This window comes from Salmo trutta, chromosome 4 (assembly GCF_901001165.1).
Source record: "Salmo trutta chromosome 4, fSalTru1.1, whole genome shotgun sequence".
Classification (NCBI taxonomy): Eukaryota; Metazoa; Chordata; class Actinopteri; order Salmoniformes; family Salmonidae; genus Salmo; species Salmo trutta.
Genome location: NC_042960.1, coordinates 12,788,673 through 12,806,251, shown reverse-complemented (window position 1 = coordinate 12,806,251; position 17,579 = coordinate 12,788,673). Strand labels below are relative to the sequence as shown.

The 17,579-nt window shown below is 41.4% G+C and overlaps 1 protein-coding gene and 1 long non-coding RNA gene across 2 annotated transcripts; both read right to left on the bottom strand.

Annotated features, from left to right (window-relative positions):
- Window positions 1-1,591: 1,591 nt before the first annotated feature.
- LOC115191595 (zinc finger protein 662-like) lies at window positions 1,592-14,417 on the bottom strand. The gene is made up of 3 exons (XM_029749383.1): window positions 14,340-14,417; window positions 13,643-13,754; window positions 1,592-3,313 (listed from the first exon to the last, which is right to left on the bottom strand). Exons 1-3 carry the CDS (start codon window positions 14,415-14,417, stop codon window positions 2,352-2,354), a joined length of 1,152 nt encoding a protein of 383 aa, XP_029605243.1. The 3' UTR covers window positions 1,592-2,351.
- On the bottom strand, window positions 7,975-9,113 carry LOC115191410 (uncharacterized). Its single transcript, XR_003877668.1, has 2 exons — window positions 8,804-9,113; window positions 7,975-8,694 (listed from the first exon to the last, which is right to left on the bottom strand). It is a non-coding gene; the product is annotated as an uncharacterized LOC115191410 (long non-coding RNA).
- Window positions 14,418-17,579: the final 3,162 nt, after the last annotated feature.

Genomic DNA, 17,579 nt, shown 5'->3' with positions numbered 1-17,579 from the left:
AAATGACGTCATCACCTAATTTGCATAATTGGCCATGTGCATGTAATTGTGATGGACGCTGTAGGAGAGAGGAATAACGTCGTGGGAGAGACAAAAGGGACTAAAAAACACCCTAAATATGTTTAGAACTACAAATGCACTTTCTTCTGTCGATTCTTGTTTTTTTTTATGTCACAAGGTTCGGTTGGAAACCCTCCTTTATCCAGGCTTGGGACCGGCAAAAATGACCCAAAAGAGACACTCTGGCGGAGTTACTTAACTTAGTTTTTTATTTAAATGTTGTTGTTTTTTTGGTTCGTTTTCTTAATTTGGTTTGGTTTTTAACCTTATGGTCCACATAGGAGCCTACAACAAGTCACAGTAAAACATAAAAAATTTTAACCATACATTTTTTTACATTTCTTTGTATACAATCTACATTAACAATCTAAATGGACCAAAAAGAGACAATAGACAAAACTGGCAATGGCAATGTGAGAAAATTATGGTAACTAGTCTGGCCTTAATTCAGGTTAATTGTTTTTTTTAAATGTATGTCAGGGCGGGATCAGCCAGCGGCGGCTTCCTGCATGTGCGATTCATTTGCAGTCTGGACGCAGAGGGGTGAACATCTCCTGCTCTGACTGCAGCTGGGTGGGACTGCTGCGCGAGGACTGGGCCGCCTGTGAGTGCTTTGGACAGGGGTGGGGCCCACGGCAGCACCCGCTGCTCGTTGAGAAGAGTAAGAACGATACGTGCTTTCACGTTAGAGTCTCAAAAAGTCTCAAATAACACCAGAAAAAGTCGCTAGATTTGTCGCTAGTTGCTTTTTTGAAAATGTGTCACTAGAGGGGTCTGAATACTCGCTAAATATAGCGACAAAGTCGCTAAGTTGGCAACACTGCATACGGACCGCAAGAGAGTAAGGGCTAATGTGATTGGATGTTAATTATTTGACTAGGCTACCTGTATTTGACATTGTGTTGTTATTACACTAGATGGTTTAATTTTATTTTGGGCAGTGAAACGACGCTACTCAGGAGAGAAAAAAACATCACCCAAATGTATAGCCCCATTGGAAAATTTAAATGGGCTGATTTGAAAAAGTGAAACACATTTTTATTTGGCATACCCCCGACAGCATTGATCTGCCCTGGTAACAATATTTTTTCCATCTCTCCCACAATAACTTTGCAATGCTTTTCTTTCATTATTAGTTTTTTTTATGCATGAATATGATGGCTCACTTTTCGTTGTTGCCATTTCCTGCCTAAGTTTGCCAATGAAGTAATCATTCAAATAATTGTCAACATCAAATAGTTTTGTGATGAATAAACCATCTGATTCAATGTCTTTCTGCCCATAATTTTATTTAAAGTGCTCAAGTTTTTATCCATCACTCTTTATATCATTGATATTGGCTTCAGAATACAGTTTCTTCTTCTTTTTGTTGAGTATATAAGCTTCTATCCTAAATAATGCCATAGATTCACAGTTTTTTTCATAAAAAGGGCTTCACAGCAAAAAAGAGAAGTATGATGGAACCTTGTAATGGTAATATTGGGCATACTCTACACAACTTCTAAAATAAAAATAACTGAGTCAGTCAGCACAGAGTTAATTTTGTATTTAATTTCAACAAAATGGTCATGTACTCATAACTTTTAAGTACAGTACTTTTATTGCACAAAACGATACGTGACATGTATAACAACTTTTCTCACTATGGTAACACTACATTTTCTGTAAATCTTGTACCCCTGCTTTGATAAAAATCAATTTAAAGATACTTTGGAAAATGTTCAACATTACATTACACACATCTTCACTACTTCATGTCAAGTAAACATGAATTAAGGCACCATCCGTATCTCACTATAAAACACCCGTATCAACCTAAAGGGACAAGGTTGTCACTCTTCATCAGTGAAGCATTTTTACAGACACCATCACACCAACCATCACCATATCGTGAGGACAGACACTGGAGATGAGAAGCAAGTACAAGGACTGAACATTTAATGAAACACGGACAGGAACAGAATACGGACAGCGTCTGGACAGGGGAAAACAAAAACGACAATAATGCTGACACAGGGATCTAACAGAGGAAGACAGATATAGGAGGGGGAATCAACAAGGTAACAGAGTCCAGGTGAGTCCAGCGAGTGCTGATGTGCGTAATGATGGTGACAGGTATGCGTAATGATGGGCAGCCTGGCGCCCTCAAACACCAGAGAGGAGAAGCGGGAGCAGGTGTGACATATCATCTATTTAATCATACTCATTCTTTCCTCAGTTCACCTCATCCAGTTCCCTACTACATCCAAAACCAACAGAATGAACTACAAACAAACTAACTACATAATACTCTATACATGGGCCCTGTGCATTTTCTGCTGGTGTATCCTGAGATAGCTCTTCTCTGAGAACCTCTTCCCGCAGTGCGTACAGGTGAACGGCCTCTCTCCCGTGTGGACCCTCTGGTGCCTCTTCAGGTGACCAGCCTGAGCAAATCGCGTCTGACACTGGGTACAGCTGAAGGGTTTAACCCCTGTGTGGACCCTCTGGTGCCTCTTCAGGCTGGACGAGTGTGAGAATTTGGCCCGGCACAGGTGGCAGCCAAACGGTTTTTCCCCGGTGTGCATCCTCTGGTGGATCTCCACCTGTTTAGGCAAACGGAAGACTTTCCCACAGAACGAACATGGGAAGCGCTTCTCTTTGCCACCAGATCTGCTGATAGCGTTACTACTACTGTCATTTGTCAATGGGCTTGTGTTGCCATTTAGGGTTGATGCACTGGCATTGTCTGAGGTCTGGTTTAACATTAGGAGAGTGTGAGGAGGATGAAGGCCAGGGAGTGTTTGTGTTGTCACAGGGTCCATCTTCCAGTTGATAGATCCTATAGAAGGCAGGCTAAAGGCAGCATCTGTTAGGGGGTCAACCTGAGGCGCCACCCGTCTCTCTGAATCACAACTATAGGAGCAGGAGGGAGCATTGCTAGCCGAGTATGTGTCTGTTCTCTCCAGCTGCATATGGACACCGCCCTGTCCCTGCAGACCCAATCTACGTCTCGCCCTGGTCTCAGCCAGTCTTTTATGGAGACTAAGTTCAGATGTTATTTTGTGTTCCACTCTCTGTTTCTGGTTGTGGTTAACAGTGTTGTTCCCCAGCCCATAGTTGAGGACGCTGTCCCTTACATTGACCTCCACTATGTCGCCTCTGGTCCTGGCCTGCTCGGTGATGTCGTACCCTGGGCCCTTGGCTGCACCCGTCTGGGTCTGGGAATCCAAGATGGCCGCCCAGTCTTCTCTGTTAGCCTCCAGCCAACCACCTGCAGGAAGAGGTTACAAAATAGATTTTACAAACATGGCAGAGAGAACTTTATTACTTAACTTTTTTTGTCAATTACCTGGTCAAGGTCATACATTTTATTATAATGTATGTTTATTAGGTACACCCCCCCACAAAAATGGTTTGCTCCTACAGACAGTGATTTACATGGACGTGGCTTGCTATATAAAGCAGGCAGACAGGCATAGATGCATTCAGTTACTGTTTGATTGAACGTTAGAATGGGCAAAACAGGAGCCTCCCTAGTGGCGCAGCGGTGTAAGGCATTGCATCGCAGTGCTTGAGGCATCCCGACAGACCCGGGTTCAATCCAATTTGTAAGTCGCTCTGGATAAGAGCGTCTGCTAAATGACGGAAATGTAATGTAAATGGGTCAGTAGGTGGCGCACAAGGCAGCGCACAATTGGCTCAGTGCGCTCTAATGACTTTTTAAGGGGTGGATCAGCTTAATATTGCGGAAAGATTGCTGCTTCCATCAATGTAATTGTCTGCATCATTTCCAATCCCCCATATATTTTGGGGGGAAATATATATATATCCATATACATACACGTATGCATACATATACACATATATACATACACATACCTATATAGATATACATACTTTTTTAAGAATCTACCTTTATTATTCCCCGCAAACCCTACCACCCTTCCCCCAATTGAAGTAAACTAATAAACACTTAGGCTTCTACCTTCAGTGTTTACATCTTATACACATTTTACAGACACAATCTATTTTACAATAGTTATATTTTGTTTGTTTTTAGTCCTTCCTCTATTTCTGATGTACATCCAGTTTGATTTATATTTGTAACTGTGCTATTTCACAAAATTTCTGACCTATATACATTTTACAGACCCCGTATGCTTTACATTGGTTATCTTATTAGTCCCACCCTTCAGCTCCATTCAACCCCTCCCATCTATCTCTCAACATCATCCATTTTGGATTTTTATTTTTCAACTGTGCTGTGAGGCTTCACAAAAGTACTGAACCTTTCTATTCTCATAGCTTCTACAGATTGTAAATTAAAAATATATTTTTTGCTAAAATAATTGTTATATTATTGATTGATTGATTGACTATGGCTTTTCAAATCACCCAGTATTGCTATCTGCAGCGTTAGTTCCAGGCAAATGTTGCAATTCTTCAGCCATTCCTGGACCTGTGACCAAAAACTAGCTACATATGGACAATACCAAAATAAATGATCTAATGACTCTGCCTCCTCACAGCAAAATCTGCAGAGTTGGGAAGATTGTATCCCCCATATATATAACATTCTATTGGTTGCAAGAATTTTGTATAGTAATTTAAATTGAAAAATTCAAAGTTTTGAATCTGGCGTTGTTTTGCGTATCAATTCATAAACCATGTGCCATGGAATGGGTACATCGAAAATCTCTTCCCAACTATTTTGCAATTTATATGGCACAGCTGTCAGTTTTTTGATCCTTAAATGAAATTGGTATGTTTTTAGTTTTCACACTTATCTTTAACCATTTATGTCCTTTAATATAGGGCTGACATACAAGTTCCTTGCTTTTTTCCCTTTCTACTTGCCTCTTCCATTTTTGTGGTAATGCTGCAATTAATTGGTTGTAATTTTGGGTAGAGCAGACATTTCCATATGTCTGTGTTAGCTGTATGTGTGACATAACTCCACCAGTCCTATTTATGATATCATTCACACAAATTATACCTTTTTTTAAATTTCTTTGAAAAAATGTTACGTTTATTTTTATCAATTAGTATATTTGAGTTTAACCACAATAATTGTTGTATTATTTGTTCTGTCTTTTCAGGTGGATTAAACTGAAATTGCAACCAACTTTCTAAGGCTTGTTTAAAAAATAATGATATTTTGCAGATTATTTCCTTTTCAAACAACCGAAGGTGAGCAGGTGTAATCTGAATAAAGGGAAAAAGGCCATTCTTGAACATAGGATGAGACATTCCTACCAATTTACTAGAGTACCAGTTTGGATTTAAGTATAACTTTTGTATGACTGATGCCTTTAGTGAGAGGTCTAATGCTTTAATATTTAATTATTTCTGCCCTCCGAATTCCTATTCGTTATATAAATAGGCCCTTTTAATTTTGTCTGGCGTGCCGTTCCAAATAAAATTGAATATTTTTTGTTCATATAATTTAAAAAGCAGGTCACTAGGTGTAGGCAAAACCATAAGCAAATAGGTAAACTGTGATATGACTAAAGAGTTAATCAGGGTGATTTTTCCACAAATAGACAGGTATTTTCCTTTCCATGGTAGCAAGATCTTATATATTTTTTCTAACTTTCTATAAAAATTTATTGGAGTGAGATCATTTCTTTCTTTTGGGATTTAATTGGTAAACTACACGGTAATGTAAAATTTGCATATTTGTTGTGATCCATAGTGATACTTTTGGTGCCAGAGAGAATGGCATAAGAAAGTAGTCAAGACGACTAGCTTGATTAAGCCTCCGCCATGTATAGCTTACTAGGTCAGGGTATTTAAGTCTCCATATATCCACTAATTCCAATATATCCATGACATTCATGATTTTCTTAAGTGCCTAAGGGTGATAGTTTGTAGTGTGATTTCCTTTCCGGTCCATAGAGGTATTTAAGACCGTATTAAAATCTCCCACCTTAATAATAGAGTCTAGTGTTGCTTGTAGAGTTGATAAATTCTTATATATATTTTCAAAGAAGCTTGGATCATCATTACTTGGACCGTATAGGTTAATAAGCCATATCTGTTTATTGTCCAATAACATATTTAAAATAATCCATCTACCTTGATGATCTGTTTGGACAATTTGCACATTTGGATCAAAATGACTGTTAATTAAAACCATCGCCCCTTTTGAATGTCTTTGCCCATGGGAGAAATATATTTCGCCCCCAGTCCTTTTTCCACAAAACTTCATCTAAAATTGTTGAATGAGTTTCCTGTAAACAATAGATATTATATTCCTTCTCTTTTAGCCAGGTGAATACTGATCGTCTTTTCTTATTATCTGCTAGGCCATTACAATTGTAACTGGCTATACTTATTACACCACTTACCATAATGAGACACAACTTTCAATTCTATTTATCAAAATATATGTTTGTAAACGTACCATTAAAAAGTAACATGATGATTGAGTGTCTATATAGCTGTACCATGATATTTGCATTGCTATTAAGTAAACCTCCAATTGGTCCCCACTATTCCACCCGCTAAAGCCCTCCTCATCCCAAGTTGGGCTGTCATCCCAATGCCCGGCAGACCATCCCCGACCCCCCGTATCCCATAGCCCTGAAGAGACTGGGATCCATCCTTCGAAAAGAGCACACAGTGTAATTTACAGAACAGAAGTAGATCAACGGCCAAATGCATCGCCCTCACCTCGATTTGTATTATATATAGCCATCAAAAAATGTATATTATATATTTTTAAAATCCTGTTTCTTATTTTCCATAATTAGCTATTAATATTTGGAGTAATGTTGGCAATTTATGCAAAGGGTTTTACCTCTCACCAGGCTTGCCATTACCAAAATTACATTTTTACAAGCAATTATTATATTAGCATACAATTATTGTGAATCATCTTATATTGTCCCTAACATCTTTTACTCCTTCGCAACAGTTGTGGGATACGCACATACACCCACACAATCATACACACTCAACCTTTCCCCCCCCACACAACCATAGGCTCACATTCTCAACAGTTGCACCATCCCAGAGCCCAACTCAAGAAAGGTCTTGATTTACAAATGCATATACAGTTGCAGCTGTATGAGAAGGCCTGCAAGATTGTGCAAAAAAATGGGCAGAAATGGAGAGATTTTATTAACTATTGTCATGTCCTAGATGATGGAGGTCAAATGTACACCTTTTCCCTGAAACACTCACAACATGGTCCCCCGTATTGACCATATTCCCAAGCATCTACATGCAGTCAGACTTTTGATTTTGTGCCACCAGGGCCACAATAATATACCCCCTCTCTGAATGTCCGAGTGTGACCCCCTCCCCATGTGCTACTGCAGCTAGTGTTGCCAGCACTGCCACTGCCTGGGTGGGGGCACCCCACCAGAATCCCCACCGGCTAGGTACATGGTCGTCACCGGAACCCCTACCGGCTAGGTATAAGGTCGTCAAGGTTCTCATTAGCAGCTTTGAGAATTTCCTTGTATAGTATGCTCTCCCTTTAGGGGGCTTTGGCTTTGCAGGACCAACCCTGCCAAGCAGGCTCAGAATCTTGAGAGGGCAGTGCTGCTCTAGGTCTCTGACCGCATTTTGGCTGCATACAGACCGCTTACAGCAGGCCCATAAAACAGTTAGGGACTTCTCCTTAGTATCTGGGTCATTCAGGTGGGTGTCTAGGGTATAGGGTTGTGGACCGTTCCATCAATATAGGATCATAAATAAATAAATTAGATATAATATATTTAAAACAAATTGTTCCCCATGATAGGACAATAAATACATTAAATGTATTTATTATTTTAAAACAGTTCCACCATGATAGGACAATAAATAAATAAGACGTATAATTCATTATAAAAAGTATATCCATCATCTGAACAACATTGAAAGCTCTCTCACACCCCCGCTCACAGCAATACATTGGTTCTGGGATATGCAACCATTTCCTTTCTCACTCAACGCCACACTTTCCCAAACATCAAAAAAATGAATCAATTAAATGAACACACACTACACCCTCCACACATACTGTGCCTTCTGTTTACTGAGTTTTTATCTTCACCATGTTGAATTAGTGCTTGTGTGTTCCAATTAGTTATATTTGAAGATGTATAGAAAAGCTATATTTTGTATTGTATTGTTACAATCCATAACCGGGCTAGAATTGTGTTTCATTATTTTCCTTGCCTATAACAACTTTATAATTTTTTAAATAACCATGGAGTAGTCTTTGTGTCTCTGAACAACTGGTTATCAATATATAGTTTATCGACGATGAGAACTGGTCATTCATGCCAATTTTGGTCCCAGGTAAGTCTTTTTTACCTAGGCTTTTACCCATTATTTTATCTTTAAAGGAAGCAAATATAGCAACGATTGGGTGTTCATACCTTTGCCCTCTCTGTCCGAAGCGGTGTACACGTTCGACTTGGATTTTGTCGATAGCTTCGCGTGGAATCTGAAGCGCTGTAAGGATGAACTCTCTAACTACAGATTCAGGAACTTCTCCTTTTATCTCTTGGATACCTGCAAGTACCAGATTCTCTTTCATGGATCGAGTCTGTATGTCAAGTAAGTTGGTGTTTTCCTTTTTAAGTTTATTCACTTCGGTTTCAATCTTATTGACTGTCCCTTTTAGCTTGTTTGTTTCCTTCTCCAATGTCGCAGCTTTTTCATCACTCATCTCGAGGCTTGCCTTCAACTCTTTTATATCCTTACTGACTAGTTCAAGTATACCCAGTTTGTCATTTATTGATTTTAACAGATCGGTTTCGACCTTTACCATTCCCGGTGGTGAAAATATTAAATCGTCTGTGTCTGTAGAAGAGTCACGTTTTCGTTTTGAAATCGGTTCCCCTGTCTTACTCTCCGTCATGTTCGGGTGTTGCTTGTTTTCGTAATATTTGTCGATAAATGTCTCTAGTCTGAAGATTTGTTTTGTGTTATTATCCAGATTGAAGGTTATCACCCACCAGATTGTGTAGTGCTAATATTTAGTCTAACTTGCCAATATTGAATATTACTTTTTTATCTTGAGGTGCTCTACATAACTACGTTCAGTGCTCTAGCGACTCCTTGTGGCGGACCAGGCACATGCACGCTGACTTCAGTCGCCAGTTGTATGGTGTTTCCTCCAACACATTGGTTTGGCTGGCTTCCGGGTTAAGCGAGCAGTGTCAAGAAGCAGTGTGGCTTGGCAGGGTCGTGTTTCGGAGAACGCATGGCTCTCAACCTTCGCCTCTCCTGAGTCCGTAGGGGAGATGGGACAAGATTGTAACTACCAATTGGACATCACGAAATGGGGGGGGACAAAAAATGGGCAAAACGAGTGACCTAAGCAACTTTGAGCGTGGTATGAGTGTCGGTGCCAGGCGCGCCCGTTCCAGTATCTCAGAAATAGCCAGCCTCTTGGGCTTTTCACGCAAGACAGTGTCTAGGTTTTTACCAAGAATGGTCCAACAAACAAAAAACATCCAGTCAGTGGCAGTCCTGTGGCCGAAAACAGCACGTTGATAAGAGCGGTCGAAGGAGAATGGCAAGAAACGTGCAATGCACAACTCGTCAGTCCTTGTCACGGATGGGCTATTGCAGCAGCCGACCACACCGGGTTTCACTCATATCAGCTAAAAACAAGAAGAAGTGGCTCCAGTGGGGCATGCGATTACCAACACTGGACAATTGAGGAGTGGATAAACATTGCCTGGTCCGACAAATCCCGGGTTCTGTTGCGTCATGCTGATGGCAGAGTCAGGATTTGGTGTGAACAGCATGAGTCCATGTCCCCATCCTGCCTGAATCAACAGTACAGGCTGGTGGCGGTGGTGTAATGATGTGGGGAATGTTTTCTTGGCACACGTTAGGTCCCTTGATACCAATTGAGCAACGTTTGAATGTCACACTTTGTAGAATCCACTCCCCAAAGAATTCAGGATGTTCTGGAGGCAAAGGGAGGTCCGACCCAGTACTAGATAAACTGGTCACTGAGTGTAAGTTGTATTGATTTCATTTTATGAATGAAGAGAAAATAATAGCCCGGTGCATCACTATTCCCATTGAAGTATAAATATATATCAAATAAAATAAAATATATTGGTCACATACACATAGTTAGCAGATGTTAATACGAGTGTAGTGAAATGCTTGTGCTTCTAGTTCAGACAGTGCAGTAATATCTAACAAGTAATCTAACAATTTCACAACAACTACCTTATACACACAAGTGTAAAGGGATGAATAAGAATATGTACATACAAATATATGGATGAGTGATGGCTGTGCGGCATAGGCAAGATGCAGTAGATGGTATAGAGTACAGTATATACATATGAGATGAATAATGTAGGGTGTGTAAACATTATATAAAGTGGCATTGTTTAAAGAGACTACTGATACATTTATTACATCCAATTATTAATTATTAAAGTGGCTAGAGATTAAGTCTGTATGTTGGCAGCAGCCACTCAATGTTAGTGATGGCTGTTTAACAGTCTGATGGCCTTCAGTCTCTCGGTCCCAGCTTTGATGCACCTGTACTGACCTCACCTTCTTGATGATAGCGGGGTGAACAGGCAGTGGCTCGGGTGGTGGTTGTCCTTGATGATCTTTTTGGCTTTCCTATGACATTGGGTGATGTAGGTGTCCTGGTGGGCAGGTAGTTTTCCCCCGGTGATGCGTTGTGCACACCGCACTACCCTCTGGAGAGCCTTACGGTTGTGGGCGGTGCAGTTGCCATACCTGGCTGTGATACAGCCCGACAGGATGCTCTCGATTGTGCATCTGTAAAAGTTTGTGAGTGTTTTCGGTGACAAGCCAAATTTCTTCAGCCTCCTGAGGTTGAAGAGGCGCTATTGTGCCTTCTTTACCACACTGTCTGTGTGGGTGGACCCTTTCAGTTTGTCCGTGATGTGTACGCCGAGGAACTTAAAACGTTCCACCTTCTCCACTATTGTCCCGTCGATGTGGATAGGGGGGTGCTCCCTCTGCTGTTTCCTGAAGTCCACGATCATTTCCTTTGTTTTGTTGACGTTGAGGGCCCTCACCTCCTCCCTGTAAGTCGTCTCGTCGTTGTTGGTAATCAAGCCTACCACTGTAGTGTCGTCTGCAAACTTGATGATTGAGTTGGAGGCATGCATGGCCACGCAGTCATGGGTGAACAGGGAGTACAGGAGAGGGCTGAGAATGCACCCTAGTGGAGCCGCACTGTTGAGGATCAGCGGGGTGGAGATGTTGTTTCCTACCCTCACCACCTGGAGGCGGCCCGTCAGAAAGTCCAGGACCCAGTTGCACAGGGCGGGGTTGAGACCCAGGGTGTCGAGCTTAATGACGAGTTTGGAGGGTACTATGGTGTTAAATGCTGAGCTGTAGTCGATGAACAGCATTCTTACATAGGTATTCCTCTTGTCCAGATGGGTTAGGGCAGTGTGCAGTGTGATTGCGTCGTCTGTGGACCTATTGGGGCGGTAAGGAAATTGGAGTGGGTCTAGGGTATCAGGTAGGGTGGAGGTGATATGATCCTTGACTAGCCTCTCAAAGCACTTCATGATGACAGAAGTGAGTGCTACGAGGCAATAGTCATTTAGGTCAGTTACCTTAGCTTTCTTGGGAACAGGAACAATGGTGGCCCTCTTGAAACATGTGGGCACAGCAGACTGGGATAAGGATTGATTGAATATGTCCGTAAACACACCAGCCAGCAGGTCTGCGCATGCTCTGAGGACGCGGCTAGGGATGCCGTCTGGGCCGGCAGCCTTGCGAGGGTTAAATGTTGGCCACGGTGAAGGAGAGCCCACAGGTTTTGGTAGCGGCCGTGTCAGTGGCACTGTATTGTCCTCAAAGCGAGCAAAGTTGTTTAATTTGTCTGGGAGCGAGACGTCGGTGTCTGCGACGGGGCTGGTTTTCTTTTTGTAATCCGTGATTGACTGTAGACCCGGCCACATACGTCTTGTGTTTGAGCTGTTGAATTGCGACTGTACTTTGTCTTTATACGGACGCTTATGTAACAGTGTATGTTCCGTCCCTCTCTTCGCCCCAACCCGGGCTCGAACCAGGGACCCTTGCACACATCAACAACTGACACCCACGAAGCATCGTTACCCATCGCGCCACAAAGGGGAAACCCTACTTCAAGTCTCAGAGCGAGTGACGTCACCGATTGAAATGCTATTAGCGCGCACCACCGCTAACTAACTAGCCATTTCACATCGGTTACACTTAGCTTGTTTGATTGCCTTGTGGAGGGAATAGCTACACTGTTTGTATTCGGTCATGTTTCTGGTCGCCTTGCCATGATTAAAAGCAGTGGTTCGCGCTTTCAGTTTTGCGTGAATGCTGCCATCAATCCACGGTTTCTGCTTAGGGAAGGTTTTAATAGTCACCGTGGGTACAACATCACAGATGCACTTGCTAATAAACTTGGTCACCGAGTCAGCGTATACATCAATGTTGTTGTCTGAGGCTATCCGGAAAATATCCCCGTCCACGTGATCGAAGCAATCTTGAAGCGTGGAATCAGATTGGTCAGACCAGCGTTGAACAGACCTGAGCACGGGCGTTTCCTGTTTTAGTTTCTGTCTATAGGCAGGGAGCAACAAAATGGAGTTGTGGTCAGATTTGCCCGAAAGGAGGGCAGGGGAGGGCTTTGTATGCGTCGTGGAAATTAGAGTAGCAATGTTTCAGAATGCTGCCAGCTCGAGTAGCGCAATCGATATGTTGATAAAAGGGAGCCATGTTTTCAGATTAGCTTTGTTAAAATCCCCAGCTACAATAAATGCAGCCTCAGGATATATGGTTTCCAGTTTACATAGAGTCCAGTGAAGTTTTTTCAGGGCCGTCGAGGTGTCTGCTTGGGGGGGGATATACACGACTGTGATTATAATCTAAGAGAATTCTCTTGGTAGATAATGCGGTCGGCATTTGATTGTAAGGAATTCTAGGTCAGGTGAACAAAAGGACTTGAGTTCCTGTATGTTGTTATGATTACACCACAAATCGTTAATCATAAGGCATACACCGCCACCCTTCTTCTTCCCAGAGAGATGTTTGTTTCTGTCGGTGCGATGCGTGAAGAAACCGGATGGCTGTACCGACTCTGATAACATATCCCGAGTGAGCCACGTTTCCGTGAAACAGAGAATGTTACAATCTCTAATGTCTCTCTGGAAGGCAACCCTTGCTCGAATTTCGTCTACCTTGTTGTCAAGAGACTGGACATTGGCGAGTAGTATACTCGGGAGCGGTGAGCGATGTGCACATCTACGGAGCCTGACCAGGAGTCTGCTCTGTCTGCCCCTTCTGCGGCGCCATTGTTTTGGTTCGGCTACTGGGATTAAATTCATTGTCCTGGGTGGTGGTCCAAACAGAGGATCCGCTTCGGGAAAGTCGTATTCCTGGTTGTAATGTTGGTAAGTTGATGTTGCTCTTATATCTAATAGTTCTTCCTGGCTGTATGTAATAAGACTTAAGATTTCCTAGGGTAACAATGTAAGAAATAATACATTAAAAAAACTAAATATTGCATAGTTTCCTAAGAATGTGAAGCGAGGCGACCATCTCTGTCGGCGCCATCTCTCTAGAATATCTCTATATATTATGTTCTGTATATGTATGTCTCCCTTACCTTGCTCCCCCATCTGTAGTCCACTCAGCAGATCAATGCTCTCTGGTCCGTCTTCTATTGTCTCTTGTTTGACCAGCAGCAGATCAGGCTTCCCATCCTCCATGTCTACTGACTGTGAGACATGCAGAGTGAGAGGATGTTGGATCAACAAATCTGATATCAGCACCCTGCTATGGAGCATCTTCTGATTGGGCAATGAGGCATTGCTATGAGTACTATGCAAACATGTTGATTTCATACTACGCAAAAGTGTTAGTTTATTTGATTCCTTGACACTGTTTAAAGGGATAGTTCAGGATTTTGGCAATGAAGCCCTTTATCTACATTTACATTTTAGTCATCTAGCAGACACTCTTATACTTCCCCAGAGTCAAATGAACTCGTGGATACCATTATTATGTATCTGCATCCAGTAATGCTAACTAGCTTAGCGCAAAGAATGGAAGTGTTTCAGTCTTCATTGCCAAAATCCCCAACTATCCATTTAACGGTTTGATAATTCAAAGGCATGGTCATACACTTAAGACAAAATGAATCAAGACCTGGGCCCGTATCCACAAAGAGTCTCAGAGAAGGAGTGTTGATCTAGGAACTTTCCAAATGTTCATTATGATCTAAAAGGCAAAATTGATCCTAGATCAGTACTCCTACTCTAAGACACTTTGTGGATACAGACAGTAGTTTACAGTGGGCTCACCTCAGTGAGACTGTGTGTGGTCCTGTGCTGCTCAGCTGAATCCTCTGTCGGTCTAGGTGTAGTCTGGTTGTCCTCCATGACCATGGTCCCCTCAGGGTTCCCCAGACCCTCCTCACACCCCTCCTCCTTCACCAGCAGCACCTCTGAACCCTCCTCCTGGAAGAGAGAGGTGATACAGATTACACAGACATACACACCCTCAGGTAAGTACACACAGATAATAAACATACTTTAAACATGGAGTGTTGACCCATCCCCACTATTTTTGAGTCCTATACTGTAGTTACAGAATGACTTCATTGTTGTTAAACCCATCATGGTGGACATAAATGTTGTTGTGGGTACATATAAGTCAGCTATGATAAGTCAAGTCATCATCAGACAAACCTGACTAAACTATTTTGACATGTACAGTAGATATTTATTAGTGTGTAGGTATATTTATTAAGAAAGTGTATATTGGTTATAAAGCACTGTCGGGTGTATGCTTATTCTGTTCCCCCAAAAATGTAGTCATTTTCCGGTTTTCGGTGCCCTGAACCAGTTCAAACCCCAAACGTGTACAGATTTTGGGCGGAGTAAATCCTCTCATGTCACCTCTTCCTCTCTGACTCAGACAACTACCGTGATGTAATCTCGTCCCCAGACACTTCCTCATATGTGCTGTGCGCAATAGCCTGGGGAAGAGGTTACGGTGAATGTGACTGTACATCAAAGGACCCCCCCCCCCTCCAGAGGAAGTTGCCGCCACTATTTCAACATCATTTCCTGTCCTAGAGAGGAAATTCACGTTTAGGTTCTACCTCCAAAGAATGATAAAGGCTACTTATACATATTTACGAATTGGGTGTGGGGATTTCCACATGGTTGATAAACATTAACAAATAGGAAACTGACAGCTGTCAGTGTAGCTAGCTAGCTAGCATGCTAACCTTAGCAAGCTAGCTACAGTGCCCTCTGTAATTATTGGGACAGTGAAGCATTTTTTACCCATCAGTGCCTTGTATGTGGCTTGAGTGTGTGGAGGCCTGGAGATGCTAAACGTGTTTATGTTAATTAACGGTCAGTTACCGTAAGACCGGCAGTCTTCTGCATGACAAAATGTCATGACCGCCACAGCCCAACTTGGTATGATATTTGTGTGTCTGTAACTTTCTCACTCATCATTATTCACAATTTATTCAGGATAATCAATAATCATGGTAGTAATCACATTAATGTAGAAGTGTTTAGAAACATATTTTATTCATATTTACAATAAAAGTAATTCCAAAATGGCACAATACATTATTTACCATTCATTTCTATTGGACACAAAATAATCTGAAACACAACCTAAACAAACAGTGAATGCATCCAACACATTTTTGAGTCACAAGCTTGATGTAGTCATGGTGTGCTATGAATTTGGAACCAAGTACTTAACTTTTTACTACTATAATACACATAAGTGAATTTGTCCCAATACTTTTGGTCCTCTAAAATAGGGGGGACTATGTAAAGAAAGTGATGTAATTTCTAAACGGTTCAACTGATATGGATGAAAATACCCTCAAATTATAGCTGACAGTCTGCACTTCAACCTCGTAGTCATTGTTTGATTTCAAATCCAAACTTTTGGAGTATAGAGCCAAAAGATGAAAAAATGCTTCACTGTCCAAATAATTAAGTAGGGCACTGTATATTGCCAACCTTATCTAGCTAGCTATTATTATCTGTTGTTGTGTGTTTTTTTTAAACTACACCGTATTCAAAAGATTAGCCAACTGGGCCTATGGCTGGTTCTGGAGATGGATTTGTCATAAGCATTAATTTAGGGAAACCTTCACCACAGATGGAAACCAGTGGACTATCTTAGACTTCGCCATCTATTGTTATCTCCAAAGATTCCATCAATTGCGGCCACAAATCCGCAGATAAATAATTATAAAGAATAAGATGAAGCTCCAGTTTAATGGATAACTATTGAACGATAGCTGATATGCGTTTTTCTACATTGTAATGGACACTGCAACCTTTGGTAGGCAGGTACAACCTTTGGTAGGTAGGTTGCTGGCAGGTTTCGGCTGTGGTACAGCAAAGCCGTCAGCCCGTGCTCATGGTTCTCACAGGGGACGTAAAATGATAGGCTACAATGACTTGCCTCACGATCATGCACACCACAAATGACATGTAACTAACTATAAGTTCCTTAAGTTTTCTTTTGAGGGTGCCTTTTCATTATCTGGATAGACACTTGTGGTTTTTAGCTAAAGCTGCACCAATCAAAGCAGTGGAGCATGTAGTGAAGCAAAAAACTTTAGTGGTCAAAACCATTCATCTTGGGGCGACGGGGGGAGCATGTTTGCAAAATGCTACCATCACAAAATTTTACCATTTATAAAATGGTCAGATATCTTTTTTATACAGACTAATGTTTGATCATTTTCGCTTGAAGCGATCACTTTTCTTATTCTTGCCTAATATGTTGACATGTATAACGTGCAAATTATCCAATGAATTATGATAATTTTCTGGTAAAAGAGAAGTGGAGGTGCAAAAACATGAGGCCAAGTGGACAAGACTGTTTGGGAAGAGGAATAAGGTTGCAGCTGTTTCTGATATATAAACAATGCTATGCTCGTCGGTGGTAACATTTAAATAAAACCTTGCTCATGAAATTAAATGTAGGTTGAAAATAATTTGTAATGTCATATCATAGGAAAATGCACCACATTCACACGGATTTGCACGACATGGGCAGGTCGGATTTGTCACTTCAAGCCCAAATATATCATACTTTGAAAAAAACAATGACTTATTGACTTAAATCTTTGTGCAACATCAAGGGTAAACTCTGGTCGTCGTTTTTCACCTCTAAAAAGTGGATTTCTACTGCTGTGGGCGTTCAAATGTTGCAATGGTAAAATGTTTGATAATTTTCGCTTAACATGATAACTTTTCTTATTTGTAATGCTTGCCTAATATGTTAGCATGCATAACATTTTTTATCAATTCTGCTGGTTGTTAAAAGCACAGTTCTGGGTAATATAACCTTTATATCAACATCCTCACCACTCCCGTTTAACAACTCTAAATCGCTTTGGCACAGTAGTCATAAAGGCACTTGCCGATAATGTTGCATACAACCTTTAGAAGGTCTATCATTTTTATTGAACACAATCAAAGTTAACATCCCTAGATGCCTTCAATTGCCCATATAGACATGCCCAATTTTGGCATTATTTTTAAGAACGTGAT